The sequence below is a fragment of the Cetorhinus maximus genome, chromosome 25 (assembly GCF_964194155.1).
Source record: "Cetorhinus maximus chromosome 25, sCetMax3.hap1.1, whole genome shotgun sequence".
Lineage (NCBI taxonomy): Eukaryota > Metazoa > Chordata > Chondrichthyes > Lamniformes > Cetorhinidae > Cetorhinus > Cetorhinus maximus.
The window spans coordinates 13,266,962-13,286,875 of record NC_135903.1 but is presented as its reverse complement, the minus strand read 5'-3'; the positions used below and the strand labels follow the sequence as shown (position 1 = coordinate 13,286,875).

At 47.0% G+C, this 19,914-nt stretch overlaps 1 protein-coding gene across 1 annotated transcript in view; it reads left to right on the top strand.

Moving 5' to 3' along the window:
• LOC144667928 (insulin-like growth factor-binding protein 4) overlaps nucleotides 1-19,914 on the top strand; it is a 57,081-nt gene that overhangs the window by 25,382 nt on the left and 11,785 nt on the right. Inside the window, exon 2 of the mRNA XM_078529547.1 lies at nucleotides 17,658-17,821. Coding sequence (XP_078385673.1) covers nucleotides 17,658-17,821 — 164 coding nt within the window. The remainder of the gene's footprint in view (nucleotides 1-17,657; nucleotides 17,822-19,914) is intronic.

Here is a 19,914-nt window from a genome sequence, read left to right as displayed (position 1 = left end):
TCCTTTGCTGAAGGGCTTCCAGCTGTTTTCTTTGTCCCTATTATTTATCTTGATGAGATTAGTTTAAATATTTCAGTTCTGCATTACCGAGCAAAGTCTTGGGTTCAGATTTCTAGTGAGTTCCACAGTGACCCCTTTGTCCAATCTTATTCCCTACAACCCAGCTCTGTTTATATCTGTCAATGTTTAACTTCAGACCAACCTCCAGCGATAAGATAATCGGAATCCTACCCTCAATGTCAGTGTAAATTACTGGAATTCCATTGTGTGGCTTTAGCTCATTTCCTAATCTAGTGAGAGAAATATCGATATCAGAAGGAATTGCCCAGATGGTGTTACTGACGGCTCAAGGTTTCAGGGTTGCAACTGAACTAGAAACTATCCATGATGTGGAGAAAATAGTCTCTCTGTGTACACATCAGTGCGTACACAGCCAGTGACCAGTGCGTACACAGCCAGTGACCAGTATGCATACAGCCAGTGACAGTTGGCATCTTGGTCAGTGGAACAGCTTGACTCTGCATCCACACAACGTCCCTCCCAGTATCAGTAAGACAGTGTCACTGAGTCCGGCTGAACAGGTGCAGATGGAGAGTGGGGTGAGGGAGGTGAGAATATCTCTGCACTCTGCTCTCTGTAATACAACAGGGATTTTGAGCCAATAGGGAAGGTGCAAAAAAACTCTCAAGGTTGATACCACAACTGAGAGGTTATAACTACCAGGAAAGATTGAACAGCCTGGGACTTTTCTCTAGAAGATAGACTGTTGAGGGATGGTCTTAAACATTATGAGCGGGTTTGATAGAGTAGATGTGGAGAAGACTTTTTTGGGCAAGTCCAGAACTGGGGGCCATGAATGTAAGATAGTTAATGATAAGTCCAGTCAGGAATTTGGGGGAAACTTCTTTACCCAGAGAATGTGGAACTCGCTCCCAAGGGGAGCAGCTGAAGTGAATGGTATCGATACATTTAATAAAGACATGAGGGAGAGGGAATAGAGGGTTATGGTGATAGGGTGAGATGAAGTAGAGGTGGGAGGAGGCTTATGTGGAATGTAAACACCAGCACGGAGCAGATGGGTTGAATGGTCTGTTTCTGTGTTGTTAATTCTCTGTAACGTACTTTGTGTTAGAGTTACACTGAACAGCACCATGTTCAGGAACACAGTGATCCAGACAGAGAATGTGCCTTGTAAAGGAAAGTGGGAGGTGATTTTTCAGATTCCCTTGTAACATGCTCTGACTTTTATTACTTTATAAAGTTTGTATTTGTCAAGGCAATGGGGTAGGGTCTGGAACAAACCCTAGCATCGGCATCAAACACTCATTATCCTTGGCACCCTCAAACCTACATCTAAAATGGGTAAAGTGTGTTGTGTTTATACAGGAAGAGACTGTGTCCAATAGACAGAGGCTCAGCCTTCACCAACTCCTCAGGAGAATGGACATTTTTAAAACAAGTTGAGGGTTTTCTGTGCATTTCACTCAGCTAATCATACAGATTGCCTTATTGCAGCTATGCTTAATGACAACTGCCTGTGACCTTCTGTAACCCAGCCGCGATTAGACTCACCCGGGCCTGAGTCGACAACAACAATTTGCATTTATGTAGCACCTTAGCATAGTTAGGACGTGGGTAGCAGAGTTTTGGACGACCTCAAGTTTCTGGAAGGTGGAAAATGGGAGGCTGGCCGGGTGTGTGTTGGAATAGTTTAGTCCAGAACATGGAAGAGGGCTCAGCAGGAGCTGAGTTTAGTCAGGGATGGAGTCAGGTGATGTTATGGAGATGGGAATAGGCGGTTTTAGTGATGGTGCGAATGTGGCAGGGACACCAGACAATGGAACTGAAATTGATTGCTTATCAGAAACAGGCTCAGAGCAAACCAGCAGCTGATCTTTCATCCCACTGGATATTCTTTTCACAGAACGGACAATAGTACAAATTCCTTTTGTGGAGACTCGTTTCCTGGTCTCACTGCCACCTTGATTTGGTTTGAAATTAAAAATCTTGGCAATATTTGCAAGTCAAAGGTAAATAAAAACTAGCACAGGTGAATAAAAGGTGAACAGTTTGTGACCACTCTCTTTCACATTTCTAACCAAGAACAATTTTATCCTCAAATGACCCTTCGGTTTCCCATATTGGAAGAAATTTCTGCTCATCCAGTACCGGATGTTTATTGAGCGTTGCGCCAACTTGGAGAAAGTAACACTGCAGTGACGACACTGGCTGGGAAGTTCACCGGCATGTTTTGGGCTGGTGCACAGGTTAAGGGAAATATTGAAGAGTACGTGAGGAAGAAAGGAACTGAAGGCTTTACCAATACGGTGAGAAGAGGCTTGTGTGGAGTATAATCACCAGCGTGGCCTGATGCTCCACCCTTCACAAGAGCTCCCTAAACGAGAACAAGATGATGCCCAAGGATAATCCAGCAAAGGTGCAGAGCAGTTGATGAGGGTTCCATTATAGATTTTTGACATGTTTCACGGGTTACTTTGTCACAAGTCTGTGTGCTCTCCCGGGGGTACCGGTGTAACTGGGTGAAGGGGCATTACAAGTGTAGCTACCAGATGTTGGCATTTCCTAGGCTTGAGAGAGTGTGCTGAAAGTTACACTGACTGCCAAACAGGATGTCCTCAGCATGTGAATAGCTGGGAGAGTGCATTTGAGAGTGAGTGGGTGTTTGAAAGTGAGTGGGGGTGGGGTTGGGAGGGCAAGTTTTTTTAAAATTCATTCTCGGGATGTGGGCGTCTCTGACTAGGCCAGCATTTATTGCCCCATCCCTGATTGCCCTTGTTCAGAGGGCATTTAAGAGTTAACCACATTGCTGTGGATAGGTAAAGACAGCAGGTTTCTTTCCCCTAAAGGGGCATTAGTGAACCAGATGGGTTTTTACAAAAATGGTTTGCATGATTATCATTGGACTTTTAAAAAAAATTCCAGACTTTTTTTTTATTGAATTCAAATTCCACCATCTACCGTGGCGAGATTCGAACCCGGGGCCCCAGAGCATTCCCCCGGGTCTCTGGATTACTAGTCTAGTGACAACACCACTACGACATCACCTCCCCTACTGTGGGGTTGAGTGAACGAGAGTGAAGGTGGCGGGGTGGGGGGGGAGGCGTGTGCATGTGTGAGAGTGAGGGGGGGGATGTGTGAGAGTGAGGGGGGGGGATGTGTGAGAGTGAAGGGGGGGGATGTGTGAGAGTGAGGGGGGGGGATGTGTGAGAGTGAGGGGGGGGATGTGTGAGAGTGAGGGGGGGGATGTGTGAGAGTGAGGGGGGGGATGTGTGAGAGTGAGGGGGGGGTGTGTGAGAGTGAGGGGGGGGTGTGTGAGAGTGAGGGGGGGGTGTGGGAGAGTGAGGGGGGGATGTGTGAGAGTGAGGGGGGGGTATGTGTGAGAGTGAGGGGGGGGGATGTGTGAGAGTGAGGGGGGGGTATGTGTGAGAGTGAGGAGGGGTGATGTGTGAGAGTGAGGGGGGGGTGTGTGTGAGAGTGAGGGGGGGGTGTGTGTGAGAGTGAGGGGGGGGTGTGTGTGAGAGTGAGGGGGGGGTGTGTGTGAGAGTGAGGGGGGGGATGTGTTGGGGGGGGGGATGTGTGAGAGTGATGGGGGGGGGTGTGAGAGTGAGGGGGGGGTATGGGAGAGTGAGGGGGGGGGTTGTGTGAGAGTGAGGGGGGGGATGTGTGAGAGTGAGGGGGGGGGGATGTGTGAGAGTGAGGGGGGGGTATGGGAGAGTGAGGGGGGGTTGTGAGAGTGAGGGGGGGTGGGATGTGTTAGAGTGAGGGGGGGTGGGATGTGTGAGAGTGAGGGGGGGGGATGTGTGAGAGTGAGGGGGGGGTGTGTGAGAGTGAGGGGGGGGGTGTGTGAGAGTGAGGGGGGGGGTGTGTGAGAGTGAGGGGGGGGGTGTGTGAGAGTGAGGGGGGGGATGTGTGAGAGTGAGGGGGGGGATGTGTGAGAGTGAGGGGGGGGGGATGTGTGAGAGTGAGGGGGGGGGGATGTGTGAGAGTGAGGGGGGGGGATGTGTGAGAGTGAGGGGGGCGGATGTGTGAGAGTGAGGGGGGGGGAATGTGTGAGAGTGAGGGGGGGGTGATGTGGGAGAGTGAGGGGGTGTGGGAGAGGAGGGGGATGTGTGCATGAGTGAGGGGGTGTGGGAGAGTGAGGGGTGTGGGAGAGTGAGGGGGTGGGAGAGTGAGGGGGGTGGATGTGTGAGAGTGAGTAGGGGGGTATGGGAGAGTGAGGGGGTGTGAGAGTGAGGAGGGGGATGTGTGAGAGTGAGGAGGGGGGTATGGGAGAGTGAGGGGGTGTGAGAGTGAGGAGGGGGATGTGTGCATGTGTGAGAGTGAGGGGGCTGTACATACCTGTGAATATCTGTGAATGAGCTGCTGCAGTGTTGATTTTAAACAGGTAAATAACTAGTGACTATTACACGGACTCCTGAAGATTTGCATTATTGGGACTTTGTTACTAAAGAGAAAGGCAGAGATCAACCTGAAGTCTAAAATGTATAACAACACTCTGACCCCAAAAGTTTCTAAGACACAATCACATGAATTTACTATCCCGAGCAGTGGCTTAGAGGGTTTCCGCTAAACATAGCTGCTCTCCAAACATGAGGAATTCACTTGGCAGATTCCCCGGATAATACCTGTATCGGACTGAGCATCTTTTACCTCATTCTGAAGTTGCTATTGGGAGTGGTGTAACTCTTCACTTCTGAGTTTTGTTGCAGTTACTGAGCTCCTGACAGATGCAAGTTACAGTTACACTCAGACACAGACAGCGTCACAGACGTTGTCTGCCCTGTCAGACATACATACTATCATTGTCGTCTAGTTGGTTGATGGTTGTTGGCCTTTTCAGTGTAGAACAACATGCAGCAAGACAGGAATCTTTTTAGAGCCAGCGAAATCTGGCGAAAATGTTAAATAATCATCTGGTATAATAAGCTCACCTGGCTCTGTGAGAGAGTGTCTAAAACACACTCTTGCCCAACACAGCATTTAGGTTGTTAATTATCCCCTTGTGTGCTATATAATGAGAACCGTGTGTTTGAGGCTTTTAATAATTAGTTCAGTATTGTGTGGCGGTACTAGAAATATTAAGATTTTTTATAAAAATGCTCTCTTTGACTATCTGTTCTATATTAGAAGTCTTCAGTTTCATGTACTGGAGAGGAACAAAATTATTAACACAAAGTTAAGAAATCCAGCAATTTCCTGCTTTATTTTTCTGACCTTTAATCTGGCCTCATCCCAGGGTGAGGAGCCAGGGATGTAGATGTGGCTCATTGACCTTGGGTTCATAGGCTGCCATACCTGGATGTGTTTAGTCAGGCTCCCATGTGCACGAGGAACGCCTGAACAGATTCAACATCACGACCGAGTAATGAACAGAATAGCATTTCCACCAGAGGTGCACTAGTTTAAAAAGGAAACGAGATAATTTTAAACCATAAGAAACTGTCAAAGAACCAGGAACGACATTAAGGAAACATGTTTTTACATGTTATGATCTGGAACACGCTGCCTGAAAGGTCAGCGGAAGCAGATTCAATAATAACGCTCAAAAAGGGAATTGGGTAAATAGGAATTATTGCAGGGCCAAGAGCAGAGGAGTGGGATTAATTAGACAGCTGTAACAAAGGGGCAGCATAGGCAGAGTGGACCGAATGGCCTCCTGCACTGTTTCATTCTATGATAAAGACAACAGGAGACTATCCAACCCCTTGAGCCTGCTCCCCAATCCTCTCAGATCATGGCTGATCTGTATCTGAACTCCCATCTGCTGTCTAGGTTCCAGGTCCCTCAAAAGGCTTTATCCAACAAAAATCCATTAATCTCAGTTTTGACATTCTCACTTGTTTTCCCCCCCTCCCCTCCCACCCTCAACAGCTTTTTGGGAGAGAGAGTTCCAGATTTCCACTCCCCTCTGTGTGAGAAAGTTCTTCCTGACATCACCCCTGAATGGGCCTGGCTCTTATTTTAAGGTTCTTCCCCCTTGTTCTGGACTGCTCACCCCCAACACCCCCACACCCCAAGGATGAGTTTATCTTTTTCAGGGTGCACAGGGGGTTTTTTTTTTAAGAAAGCCCACCGCATGTGAACCACCAAATAGTTAATTTTACTGAAGGACTGGGAGCTGTAAAAATCTGTTGATACGGGCGAGGACAAGAGTTGCTTTAACGATGTAGCTCCTGAAAGAATTTCCTGGCATGTGTTGGAATACGTGACTGATTCCATTGCTGCCTGTTAACTGGTGTATTTTTAGAATCGGGATCTGATTGGCTGCAGTTAGAGCTGGCACCTAAGTAAAGCCTTTCACTTAACCCTTTGACTTTCTGTAGTTTGGGGAGAGAGAGAGAGAGAGGGTAGAGAGAAAGAGGAAGGGAGGGGAGTGAGAGAAAGGGGCAATGACCTGAAGAGGGAGAGAGGCGAATGAATGAAAAGGGAAAGGTGAATAAAAGGAGGCCGTGGTTTGTAATCGGGGATTTTTGAAGTGAAGAAAGCTGAGTGACCCACGCGTCACATTGCCGGAACACTGCCTGGGTCACTTGGTGCAATTGTCACCAGTACCAGCTACTGTGCACAACCAAACTGGCTGTTACATCCTCACACCCACCCCCACCCACCCCCCCCACTTATAATCAATGGCTGAATTGAACGATTTGTAATAGTGATTGACTTCTAGGATGAGGATTCGCTGAGTAGCTGCTGCTGTAGATCCCAGAGCCCGGGAGTATTACTCACATCGGTAACATGAAACGTTTCATCCCGTTTTTATCCCGCGTCCAGGTAACAGGACAGGGAATCGATAACATCACAGAGGCTCAATGCTAAGTGAAACAGTGATGGTGGGGTATGGTCTCTGCCCCACATCCAGTGGGAATGATCACTAGCACCACTTGTGTGAACGTGCTGAGGTATTTGGAATTGGTCGGTTATGCTCTGGTCGTTGCTAATGTTGCTGGGCATCAAGGAATCCTGGGTGCTGCCATGTTCCAAGGGTTGCCAACTCTGGCAGGACATAGCCCTGCAAGTTTTATCACACGGTCTCCTGTCTCAAACTGCCCAACCCTCATGTCCCGCCATTGATTGTCCAACATCACTGGGCCCAGTCCTCCCATAGCCAATCCAAAGGCAAACCAGTTTTTAATTACCCGATAGGATGATGCTCATCTGCATTCTTGGTATATCTGCTCTGCACCCTCTCCAAGACCTTGCCATCCTTCCTAAAATGTGGGGCCCAGAACTGGACACAATCCTTCAGCTGAGGTTTAACCAGTGATTAATAAAAGTTTAGAATGACTTCCTTGTTTTTTTTTATTCATTACCCCCATTTACAAAATCAAGTATCCTGCATGTTTTCTTAACCACCTTACTAGTCCCATTAGATTAAACAGCGTCTCCAATGGTTTCTCCCACAGTGTGTCACTACACACTTAATACAGGGACACTGATAGTAAAGGGACAGTGGTAGTATTCTTATCAACTTCACATCCAGGCTACTACTGCCAATCTAGTTTTTCCAGTTTATATGTAGATTAAAGTACCCGGGATTATTGCCGTCCCGTTATCACAAGCACCCAATATTCCTTCTTGTATACTTTATCCTACATTGTGGTTACTGTTAGGGGCCCATAGACCACTCCCACTAGGGACCCCTTTCCCCGACTATTCCTCATCGCCATCCAAACCGATTCTACATCACTGTACTTGGATTTCCAGAAGGCATTTGACAAGATACCACAACAAAGGTTATTGTGGAAAATAATAGCTCATGGTGTAGGGGGTAACATATTAGCCTGGATAGAAGGTTGGCTGACAGGCAGAAAGCAGGGGATGCATAAATGGACATTTTTCTGATTGATTTAGGTCGGCATCCGGGCGCGTGCCTGACCCAATCGGACGCGAAATCACAGAACCACAGTGCAGAAGAGGCCCTTTGGCCCATCGAGTCTGCACCGACACGTGAGAAACACCTGACCTACCTACCTAATCCCATTCACCAGCACTTGGCCCATAGCCTTGAATGTTATAACGTGCCAAGTGCTCATCCAGGTACTTTTTAAAGGATGTGAGGCAACCCGCCTCCACCATCCTCCCAGGCAGCGCATTCCAGACCATCACCACCCTCTGGGTAAAAAAAGTTTTTCCTCACATCCCCCCTAAACCTCCTTACCCCTCACCTTGAACTTATGTCCCCTCGTGACTGACCCTTCAACTAAGGGGAACAGCTGCTCCCTATCCACCCTGTCCATGCCCCTCATAATCTTGTACACAATCATGCGGGATGACGTTGGGAGATGTGATCCCAAGCTTGCATGATGTTTCAGTCAGTGGGTGCGCGCCTGCCGATTATTAAGAAGATAATTAAAGTTGTTAAAGTTCCAATTGTCCCCAATTTTTCGTGGTCCGTCCAACTTTACGTTTGGTGGACGGGCGACTCTGCCAGGCAGACTTTGCATTTTTAGTGAAACCTCATCCAAGCGTTTAATGTTTCATCTGAGAGCTGGCATCTCTGACATTGCAGCACTCGCTCAGTACTTCCTCTTCCACTTTGCAGCGAACTGACTCTCTGACAGTGCAGCGCTCCCTCAGCACTGAAGCAGTTGTGCCCATATGCAGCAAGACCTGGACAACATTTAGGCTTAGGCTGCTAAGTGGCAAGTAACATTCATGCCAGGCAATGACCACCCCCAACAAAAGAGAATCCAGCCATCTCGCCATGACAAAGGCATTACCATCACTGAACCCCCCACTATCAACATTCTGGGGGTTAACATTGACCAGAAACTGAACTGGACTAGCCATATAAATACTGGCTACAAGAGCAGGTCAGAGGCTAGGAATCCTGCGATGAGTAACTCACCTCCTGACTCCCCAAAGCCTGTCCACTATCTACAAGGCACAAATCAGGAGTGTGATGGAATACTCTCCACTTGCCTGGATGAGCGCAGCTCTAACAACACTCAAGAAACTCAACACCATCCAGGACAAAGCAGCCCACTTGATTGGCACCACATCCACAAACATTCACTCCCTCCACCACCAACGCACAGTGGCTGCAGTGTGTACCATCTACAAGATGCACTGCAGGAACTCACCAAGGCTGCTTAGGCAGCACCTTCCAAACCCACGACCATGATCCTGAAGGACAAGGGCAGCAGACACATGGGAACACCACCACCTGCAAGTTCCCCTCCAAGCCACTCACCGTCCTGATTTGGAAATATATCGCCATTCCTTCACTGTCGCTGGGTCAAAATCCTGGAACTCCCTTCCTAGCAGCACTGTGCGTGTATCTACACCACATGGACCACAGCGGTTCAAGAAGGAAGCTCATCACCACCTTCTCAAGAACAATTGGGGATGGGCAATAAATGTTGGTCTAGCCAGCAAAGCCCACACCCCGTGGATGGATAAGAAAAAGTACCGACCCTCCAACAGTGCTGTGCTCCCTCAGTACTGAGCCACTGAAAGTGCAGCACTTCCCCTGTCTTGGCCCTCTGACAGTGCTGCACTCCCTCAGCACTGGCCCTCCGGCAGTGCAGCACTTGCTCAGTATTGAGCCTCTGACAGTACAGCACTCCCTTACAAATGAACATACAAATTAGGAGCAGGTGTAGGCCAATTGGCCCCTTGAGCCTGCTCTGCCATTCAATAAGATCATGGCTGATCTGATTATAATCTCAGCTTCATATTCCTGCCTACCCCGATACCCTTTCACCCCCTTGTTAATCAAGAATCTATCTACCTCTGCCTTAAAAATTTTTAAAGACTCTGCTTCCACCGCCTTTTGAGGAAGAGAGTTCCAAAGACTCTCTGCCCTCAGACAAAAAAATTCTCCTCATCTCTGCCTTAAATGGACAACCCCTTATCTTCAAACAGTGACCCCTCATTGTAGATTCTCCCACAAGAGGAAATATCCTCTCCACATCCACCCTTTCAAGCCCCCTCAGGATCTTATATGTTTCAATCAAGTAAATCGCCTCTTACTCTTCTAAACTCTAGTGGCTACAAGTCTAATGTGTCCAACCTGTCCTCATAAGACAACCCTCCCATTCCAGGTATGAGTCTCATAAATCTTCTCTGAACTGCTCCCAATGCATTTACATCCTCCCTTAAACAAGGAGACCAATACTCTACTCAGTAATCCAGATGTGGTCTCACTAATGTTATGTGTAACTGAAGCATAACCTCCCTACGTTGGTATTCAATTCCCCTTGCAATAAACAATAACGTTCTATTAGCTTTCCTGACCACTTGCCGTACCTGCATACTAACCTTTTGCAATTCATGCAGGAGGAAACCCAAATTCCTCTGCAACTCAGAGCTCTGCAATCTCTCGCCATTTAAATAATAAGCTTCTCTTTTGTTCTGTGATGGAAATATAGATTAGTTGGGTGAAATATAGATAATAGGTGGAATTCATATGTAATTAGGACATTACATTTTAAAATTAAATAAATGGTTACTCTTTGTTAAACAGGCAAAGATGGGCAAAAACCTCACCCACACAGGGACACGTCTGAACTTGATGTGCACCATGTGGAATATTATTTAATGGGATGTCCTCAACGGACTGGCACAAAGGACACAACAGATAGCAAGAACCATGATGAATTATTAGCCAAACGAATGTTAAGAGCTTTTTTCAGGACACAGGTGCCAGATACAGGAGTATCCCAAGAAAAACAGAACATTTAATTTCTGTCCATTTCACAATTCTAAATGACTTATTCTTTAGCAAAGGAATGTTAAAGAAGGGCATCCTAACGCACCAATGTTGTCTGCAAAAGGGCACGCTGATGTGTTCTGATTTTAGAAAAGGAGGATTCATTGAAAATGAGCTCTGGATGATACAAACACCTCCTGAACTATCATTAATTAATTTAAAATCGTCAGTCAACTGAAATGGAATACTCGACATCGCTCTTATAAGAACCGCCCTCAGTTGAATTATAAGAGAAAAAAAGAAAAGACTTTAACTTTTGGGTGACCTCATCATGAACAAAAAATAAACCTTAAGCTGATCGTTCTGTAAAGTTTCAAAAACCATTTTTATAAAGCACAGATTATAAAAGTAAGGAACGAAGAAAAGCAATTATAGACATTGATATGGGAAGATATTACAAACATCCCTCGACCAGATAAAAGCTCACGACATCATAAAGCCATCCTTAACAATTAAATAACTGGCCAATAATAAGAAATGATATAGCCCCCTAAAAAGGGAAGGGGTTTACAGACGGGTAATACCTACAGCTGCTAAAGATGACATAATTCAATTCAATTCAGTGAGGTTTATTAAGTTAGAAGCTTTTGCCATTCGAGGCAGAAGCGTTGAGAAAACTTTAGCTTAAATACTTCTCAAGCCGGCTGAGTAGCGGGACACTTTAACTGGGAGGTTTTTGTGTCCTGCTAGTCAGTCAGCTAAACTACTTGGGAATTTAAGGTAACACTTTGTTTTAAATATTTGATGGTTATTCTAAGATACTTTGGTCTGCAGCATCCCAAGTGTATTTTTTAACACTGGATTCTTTATTAGAACTAAGATTTTATGTTTTCCATCTTTTTATAATCTTTAATGTTGCGATGTGCTTACCCACCGAGTGTATTGCATGTTCCAGGTCTATAATAAATTTGTAAATAAGTTAGTAAGATCTAATTTCTCATATAATATTCTGTATACAGAACCCCCACGCTGTATACTCCTAAATGGGGGATACATTTTTTTGCAGAGACTCTCCCAGACTTCTATAATATCTAGTTACTTATAACCTGGCCAATAATTATGAAAGAAAGGCTATCTGGAAGAACGTAATATTTCTTGATGATTATCTTCCTTGAGGGAGAGGTAGTTCATTTATTCAAACCCAAAACAGCTGTCGGCAGGAGGTGGCTATTTTGAGCTCAAGTGAAGCTGAGTATTAGGGGAGTGCTCCTGAGCTCAGATAGCCTGAATAGGGGTTAGGGTTATAACCCACTTATATTCTTCCTGCCAAAATGGACAATTTCATATTTGTCCACATTATACTCCATTTGCCAGATCTTTGCCCACTCACTTAACCTATCTATTGTAGCCTCCTTGTGTCCTCTTCACAACTTACATTCCTACCCATCTTTATGTCATCAGCAAATTTAGCAACCATACCTTCGGTCCCTTTATCCAAGTCATTTATATAAGTTGTAAAAAGTTGAGGCCCCAGCACTAATCCCTGTGGCACACCACTTGTTACATCTTGCCAACCAGAAAATGACCCATTTATACCTACTCTCTGCTTCCTGTTAGCTAGCCAATCTACTATCAATGCCAATATGTTACCCATTGGGGAGGCAATAGCATAGTGGTATTGTCGCTGGACTAGTAACCCAGAGACCCAGGGTAATGCTCTGAAGACCTAGGTTCGAATCCCACCATGGCAGATGGTGGAATTTAAATTCTTTAAAAGTCAATTGTTGTAATATCTGGTATCTGTTGCCCTTACCTGGTCTGGCCTACATGTGACTCCAGACCCACAGCAATGTGGTTGACTCTTAAATACCCTCTGAAATGGCCTAGCAAAAAAGGAATGAAACCAGACTGACCACCTGGAATCGACCTAGGCACCGGAAACAACAACAGCAAACTCAGCCCTGTCAACCCTGCAAAGTCCTCCTTACTAACATCTGGGGGCTAATGCCAAAATTGGGAGAGCTGTCTCGCAGACTAGTCAAGCAACAGCCTGACATAGTCATCCTCACGGAATCATACCTTACAGATAATGCCCCAGACACCACCATCACCATCCCTGCACACATCACCAGCAGGACAGACCCAGCAGAGGTGACGGCACAGTGGTATACAGTCAGGAGGGAGTTGCCCTGGGAGTCCTCAACATCGACTCCGGGCCCCATGAAGTCACATGGCATCAGATCAAACATGGGCAAGGAAACCTCCTGCTGTTTACCATGTACCGCCCTCCCTCAGCTGATGAATCAGCGCTCCTCCATGTTGAACACCACTTGGAGGAAGCACTGAGGGTGGCAAGGGTGCAGAATATACTCTGGGTGGGGGACTTCAATGTCCATCACCAAGAGTGGCTCGGTAGCACCACTACTGACCGAACTGGCCGGGTCCTGAAGGACATAGCTGCTAGACTGGGTCTGCAGCAGGTGGTGAGGGAACCAACAAGAGGGAAAAACATTCTTGACCTCATCCTCAGCAACCTGCCTGCCTCTGTATCTATGCATTTGTCTATGACAGTATCAGCGGCAGTGATCACTGCACAGCCCTTGTGGAGATGAAGTCCCATCTTCACATTGAGGATACCCTCCATCGTGTTGTGTGGCACTACCACCGTGCTAAATGGGATAGATTTTGAACAAATTTAGCAACTCGAGACTGGGCATCCATGAGGTGCTGTGAGCCATCAGCAGCAGCAGAATTGTACTTGAACACAATCTGTAACCTCATGGCCCGGCATATCCCCCACTCTACCATTACCATCAAGCCAGGGGATCAACCCTGGTTCAATGAAGAGTGCAGGAGGGCATGCCAGGAGCAGCACCAGGCATAGCTTAAAATGAGGCCTCAACCTGGTGAAGCGACAACTCAGGATTGTTAATATGGCAATCACTTCGTTAAAGACGATTGTTAGTTAAACATGTGATGGGCATTGATTATGATGCAGCTGGAATACTTTGCGTGGAAGCTACTTGGAAATCAGTAGCACTGAGGAGTTGTCTTGAAAATAAACCAGCTGGTACCAAAAGACCAGCCTGGATTAATTCTTCCACCACAACCTCTTATTGTGACTAACGGGGCTACTTGCGTGCCAAACAGCATAAGCAGCAAGTGATCGACAGAGCTAAGTGATCCCACAACCAACAGATCAGATCTAAGCTCTGCAGTCCTGCCACATCCAGTCGTGAATGGTGGTGGACAATTAAACAACTCACTGGAGGAGGAGGCTCCACAAATACCCTCATTCTCAATGATGGAGGAGCCCAGCACATCAGTGCAAAAGATAAGGCTGAAGCATTGGCAACAATCTTCAGCCAGAACTGCCAAGTTGATGATCCATCTCGGCCTCCTCCGGAGGCCCCCAGCATCACAGATGCCAGTCTTCAGCCAATTCGATTCACTCCACGTGATATCAAGAAACAGCTGAAGGCACTGGATACTGCAAAGGCTATGGGCCCTGACAATATTCCAGCAATAATACTTTGCCATGCCCCTAGCCAAGCTGTTCCAGGACAGCTACAACACTGGCATCTATCCAGCAATGTGGAAAACGGCCCAGGTATGTCCTGTACACAAAAATCAGGACAATCCAACCCAGCCAATTACCGTCCCATCAGTCTACTATCAACCATCAGTAAAGTAATGGAAGGGATCATCAACAGTGCTATCAAGCGGCACTTGCTTAGCAATAACCTGCTCATTGATGCCCAGTTTGGGTTTTGCCAGGGCCATTCAGCTCCTGACCTCATTACAGCCTTGGTTCAAACATGGACAAAAGAGCTGAACTCCCGAGGTGAGGTGAGAGTGACTGCCCTTGACATCAAGGCTGCATTTCACTGAGTGTGGCATCAAGGAGCCCTAGCAAAACTGGAGTCAATGGGAATCGGGGAAAATTCTCCACTGGTTGGAGTCATACTTAGCACAAAGGAAGATGATTGTGGTTGTTGGAGGTCAGTCATCTCAGCTCCAGGGTATCATTGCAGGAGTTCCTCAGGGTAGTGTCCTCGGCCCAACCATCTTCAGATGCTTCATCAATGACCTTCCTTCCATCATAAGGTCAGAAATGGGGATGTTCGCTGATTATTGCACAATGTTCAGCATCATTCATGGTTCCTCAGATACTGAAACAGTCCATGTCCAAATGCAGCAAGACCTGGACAATATCCAGGCTTGGGATGGCAAGTGGCAAGTAACATTTGCACCACACAAGTGCCAGGCAATGACCATCAGCAACAAGAGAGAATCCAACCATCTCCCCTTGATGTTCAATGGCATTACCATCACTAAATCCCCCACTATCAACATCCTGGGGGTTACCATTGACCAGAAACTGAACTGCACTCGCCATATAAATACTGTGGCTACAAGAGCAGGTCAGAGGCTAGGAATCGTGCGATGAATAACTCACCGCCTGACTCCCCAAAGCCTGTCCACTATCTACAAGGCACAAGTCAGGAGTGTGATGGAATACTCCCCACTTGCCTGGATGAGTGCAGCTCCCACAACACTGAAGAAGCTTGACACTATCCAGGACAAAGCAGCCTGCTTGATTGGCATCACATCCACAAACATTCACTCCCCCAAACACCAACTCACAGTAGCTGCAGTGTGTACCATCTACAAGATGCATTGCAGGAATTCACAAAGCTTCTTAGACAGCACCTTCCAAACCCATGACCACCACCATCTAGAAGGACAATAGCAGCAAATAGATGGGAACACCACCACCTGGAAGTTCCCCTCCAAGTCACTCACCATCCTGACTTGGAAATATATCGCCGTTCCTTCACTGTCGCTGGGTCAAAATCCTGGAACTCCCTCCCTAACAGCACTGTGGGTGTACCTACACCACATGGACTGCAGCAGTTCAAGAAGGCAGCTCACCACCACCTTCTCAAGGGCAACTAGGGATGGGCAATAAATGCTGGCCCAGCCAGCGAAGCCCACATCTTGTGAATGAATTTTTAAAAATACCATGAGCTTTTATTTTCCTCAATATCTTTTGATGTGGCACTTTATCAAATGCCTTCTGGAAATCTAAGTACAGTACATCCACCGGTCCCCCTTTATCCAGCAGCACATGTTACTTCTTCAAAGAAATCTAATAAATTGGTTGAACAAGATTTCTCTTGCACAAAACCATGTTGACTGTGCCTGATTACCTTGAATTTTTCTAAGTGCCCTGTTATAATCTTTAATAATAGCTTCTAGCATTTTCTGGTTGGTGTCAGAATGTGCTGTTCTAAGAAGCTATCTTGAAAACATGCTATGAACTCCTCATCTCTGCTACCTTTGCCCATCTGATTTTTCCAGTCTGTATGCAGATTAAAATTGCCCATGATTATTGCCGTGCCTTTCTGACAAGCTCCCATTATTTCTTCCTTTATTCCCCATCTACCCGTGTGGTTGCCATTAGGGGGCCTGTACACCACTCCCACAAGCGACTTCTTGCCATTATCATTTCTCATCTGTACCCAGACTGCTTCTACATCCTGGCTTCCTGAACTTGGGTCATCCCTCTCTAATGTGCTAAAACCATCATTAATTAACAGAGCCACCCCTTCACCTTTTCCTACCTTCTTGTCCTCCCTAAATGTCACATACCCTTCAATATTCAGGTCCCAAACTATGTCATCCTGTAGCCAGGTCTCTGTAAGGGCTATCAGATCATACTTATTTATTTCTATTTGCGCTCTCAGTTCATCTGTTTTGTTTTGAATGCTATGTGCATTCAGATATGGACCCCTAACCTTATCTGCTGATGTACTCTCTATCCCTTCATGTTAAGGTCTGTTTATCATTTCCCATATTAGTTCCTTTCTCTCTTGCCTTATCTCTACTCTTTGATTTACCACCTCTTCCCAAATTTGATCGCTTGTACCACAATTTAGTTTAAAACCCACTCTACTTCCCTAGTTACGTGGCTAGAACCTTGGTCCCAGCACGGTTCAGATGTAGAACATCCCAAAGGTACAGCACCCACTTTCCCCGGTACTGGTGCCAATGCCCCGTGATCTGGAACCCACTTCTCCCACACCAGTCTTTGAGCCACGTATTCATCTCTCTAATCTTAATTGCCCTATGCCAATAAGACATCTCCTCAGTACTGACCCTCCGACAGTGCAGCACTCCCTTAATACTGACCTTCCAACAGTGTGGCGCTCCCTCGGTACTGACCCTCCGACAGTGCGGTGCTCCCTCGGTACTGACCCTCCGACAGTGCGGCACTCCCTCGGTACTGACCCTCCGACAGTGCGGTGCTCCCTCGGTACTGACCCTCCGACCGTGCGGCGCTCCCTCGGTACTGACCCTCCGACCGTGCGGCGCTCCCTCAGTACTGACCCTCCGACAGTACAGTGCTCCCTCGGTACTGACCCTCCAACAGTGTGGCGCTCCCTTGGTACTGACCCTCCGACAGTGCGGCGCTCCCTCGGTACTGCATTGAAGTGTCAGCTTGGATTTTTTTGCTCAAGTCTCTGGAATGAGATGTGAACCATGTTCTGACTCAGAGGGAAGTAGGTGATCTACTCAGTCCTGGCTGGTCCCTTCCATTTAATTCCATACTGCCTTGTAGTATTCCATTTTTCCTGAAATGTTTAGAGGTGCAAAATATAACTTCCTGAACAGAATTAATATAAATCGTAAAATGAAAATAAAATATATTTGTGCTGTGGTAAATGACAACTGACAGAGTTGCTGTGTGTTCATTAGTGAGATACAGAGCAGCTACAGTGTGGTTGTCTCTCTTTAACTGGTGTTAAATAGTGACCAGTGTCTTCACCTTGGATCAGCTGGGGTCACCACCCCCAGCTCTCGAGGGGTGTGATCTGCTGGTGTCTCTCGGGAGTGAGCTGATTGGCTGCTGTGATTTTGGAAACGTGTGTATTTTCACTTTCCCGCTGAAATTTGAATCTGATTGTGTTCCGTGCAGATATTGACGATTACTGGGAACTGGAATACCCAGACAGCAGCCACATCCCCTGCCACTCCTATGACAAGAAATGCATCGCCAAACACTACGCCCGGATTCGCGAGAAGACGCACAATAATGGAAAGTCGAAGAACAACCACATCCGTGATGAGCCTCGGATAATGGTGAGTTTGGGAACAGTACTCTAACCCTTTTAATCAGGGACATCCTGGCCTGTAAATTCTGATTCTCCAGATTGCTAAACTGAGAGATTCTGGTTGTCTGACAGCCGATCGAGAAATAACGCACAGAAACGAATTTTTCTCAGGAGAATTCATTTTGATATTTAATTGAATGACCAGCTCCTGACCTCCCTCTCTCTCCCTCTCCCTCTCTCTTTCCCATCCACTCTCTTCCTCGCTCTTTCTCTTTCTCAACCTCTCTATCCCTTTCTCGCTCTCTTTTTCTCTGTCTTCCCCTCTCTATCACTTTCTTTCTCTCCCCCTCACTTTCTTTCTCTCCCCCCTCACTCCTTACTGACCTCCACCCCTCCCCCCATCTTTTCTGTTCGCTCCTGAAGCTGCTGCCTCTTGCCATAATTTTCAGACACTCACTGGCCCCCAAACTGTCTGTGTCTGTTTCCTAAGGTGCAAGTTACATTTAAGGTTAGATAAACAGAGGGGAGAAGGACAGAGGGTGAGATGAGGTAGGGTGGGTGGAGCATGGAGCAGTCCTGCTGTACATTCTGTATAACTGACCTCTGGTGGTCCTCCTCGTTCTTCCCAGTTTAATCAGTGTGCCCTTGGGGAATTCAGAGCAGAAACTAAAGCTGTCAGATCGGATCAGCCAGACTGGACAGAGGAATTTCAGAGGGTTTTTTTTATTCATTCAGAGGATGTGGGCTTTGCTGGCTAGGCCAGCATTTATTGCCCATCCCTAATTGCCCTTGAGAAGGTGGTGGTGAGCTGCCTTCTTGAACCACTGCAATTCCTGTGGTGTAGATACACCCACAGTGCTGTTAGGAAGGGAGTTCCAGGATTTTGACCCAGCGACAGTGAAGGAACAGCGATATATTTCCAAATCAGGATGGTGAGTGACTTGGAGGGGAACTTCCAGGTGGTGGTGTTCATATCTATCTGTTGCCCTTGTCCTTCTAGGTGGTAGTGTTCGTGGGTTTGGAAGGTGCTGTCGAACGAGGTTTTTTGAATTTCCTGCAGTGCTTCATGTAAATGGTACACACTGCTGCTACTGTGAGTCGTTGGTGGAGGGAGTAAATGTTTGGATGTGGTGCCAATCAAGCGGGGCTGCTTTGTCCTGGACAGTGTCAAGCTTCTTGAGTGTTGTTGGAGCTGCACTCATTCAGGCAAGTGGGCAGTACTCCATCACACTCCTGACTTGTGCCTTGTAGATGGTGGACAGACTTTGGGGAGTCAGGAGGTGAGTTACTCGCTGCAGGATTCCTAGCCTCTGACCTGCTCTTGTAGCCACAGTATTTATATGGCTAGTCCAGTTCAGTTTCTGGTCAATGGTAACCCCCAGGATGTTGATAGTGGGGGATCAACGATGGCAAGGCCATTGAATGTCATGGGGCAGTGGTCAGATTCTCTCTTCTTGGAGATGGTCATTGCCTGACACTTGTGTGGTGCGAATGTTACTTGCCATTTGTCAGCCCAAGCATGGCTATTGTCCAGGTCTTGCTGCATTTGGAATTGACAGCTTCAGTATCTGAGGAGTCACAAATGATACTGAACATTGTGCAAATCATCAGTGAACATCCCCACTTCTGACTTTGTGATGGAAGGAAGGTCATTGATGAAGCAGCTGAAGATGGTTGGGCCGAGGACACTACCCTGAGGAACTCCTGCAGTGATGTTCTGTAGCTGAAATGACTGACCTCCAACAACCACAATCATCTTCCTTTGTGCTAGGTATGACTCCAACCAGCGGAGAGTTTTCCCCCTGATTCCCATTGACTCCAGTTTTGCAAGGCCTCCTTGATGCCACACTTGGTAAAATGCTGCTATGATATTACCATGTGCTATACTATTCTGCTGTAAAGAAGAAGAAATTCAAGTGTAAGGTCAACCCTGGCTCACTCAGTTGCGTCCGAGTCTGAAGGTTGTGGATTCATGTCGTACTCCAGGGACTGAGCACATTATCCAGACTGACACTCCCGAGGGTCAGCACTGAGGGAGCGCCACACTGCCCGAGGGTCAGCACTGAGGGAGCGCCGCACTGCCCGAGGGTCAGCACTGAGGGAGCGCCGCACTGCCCGAGG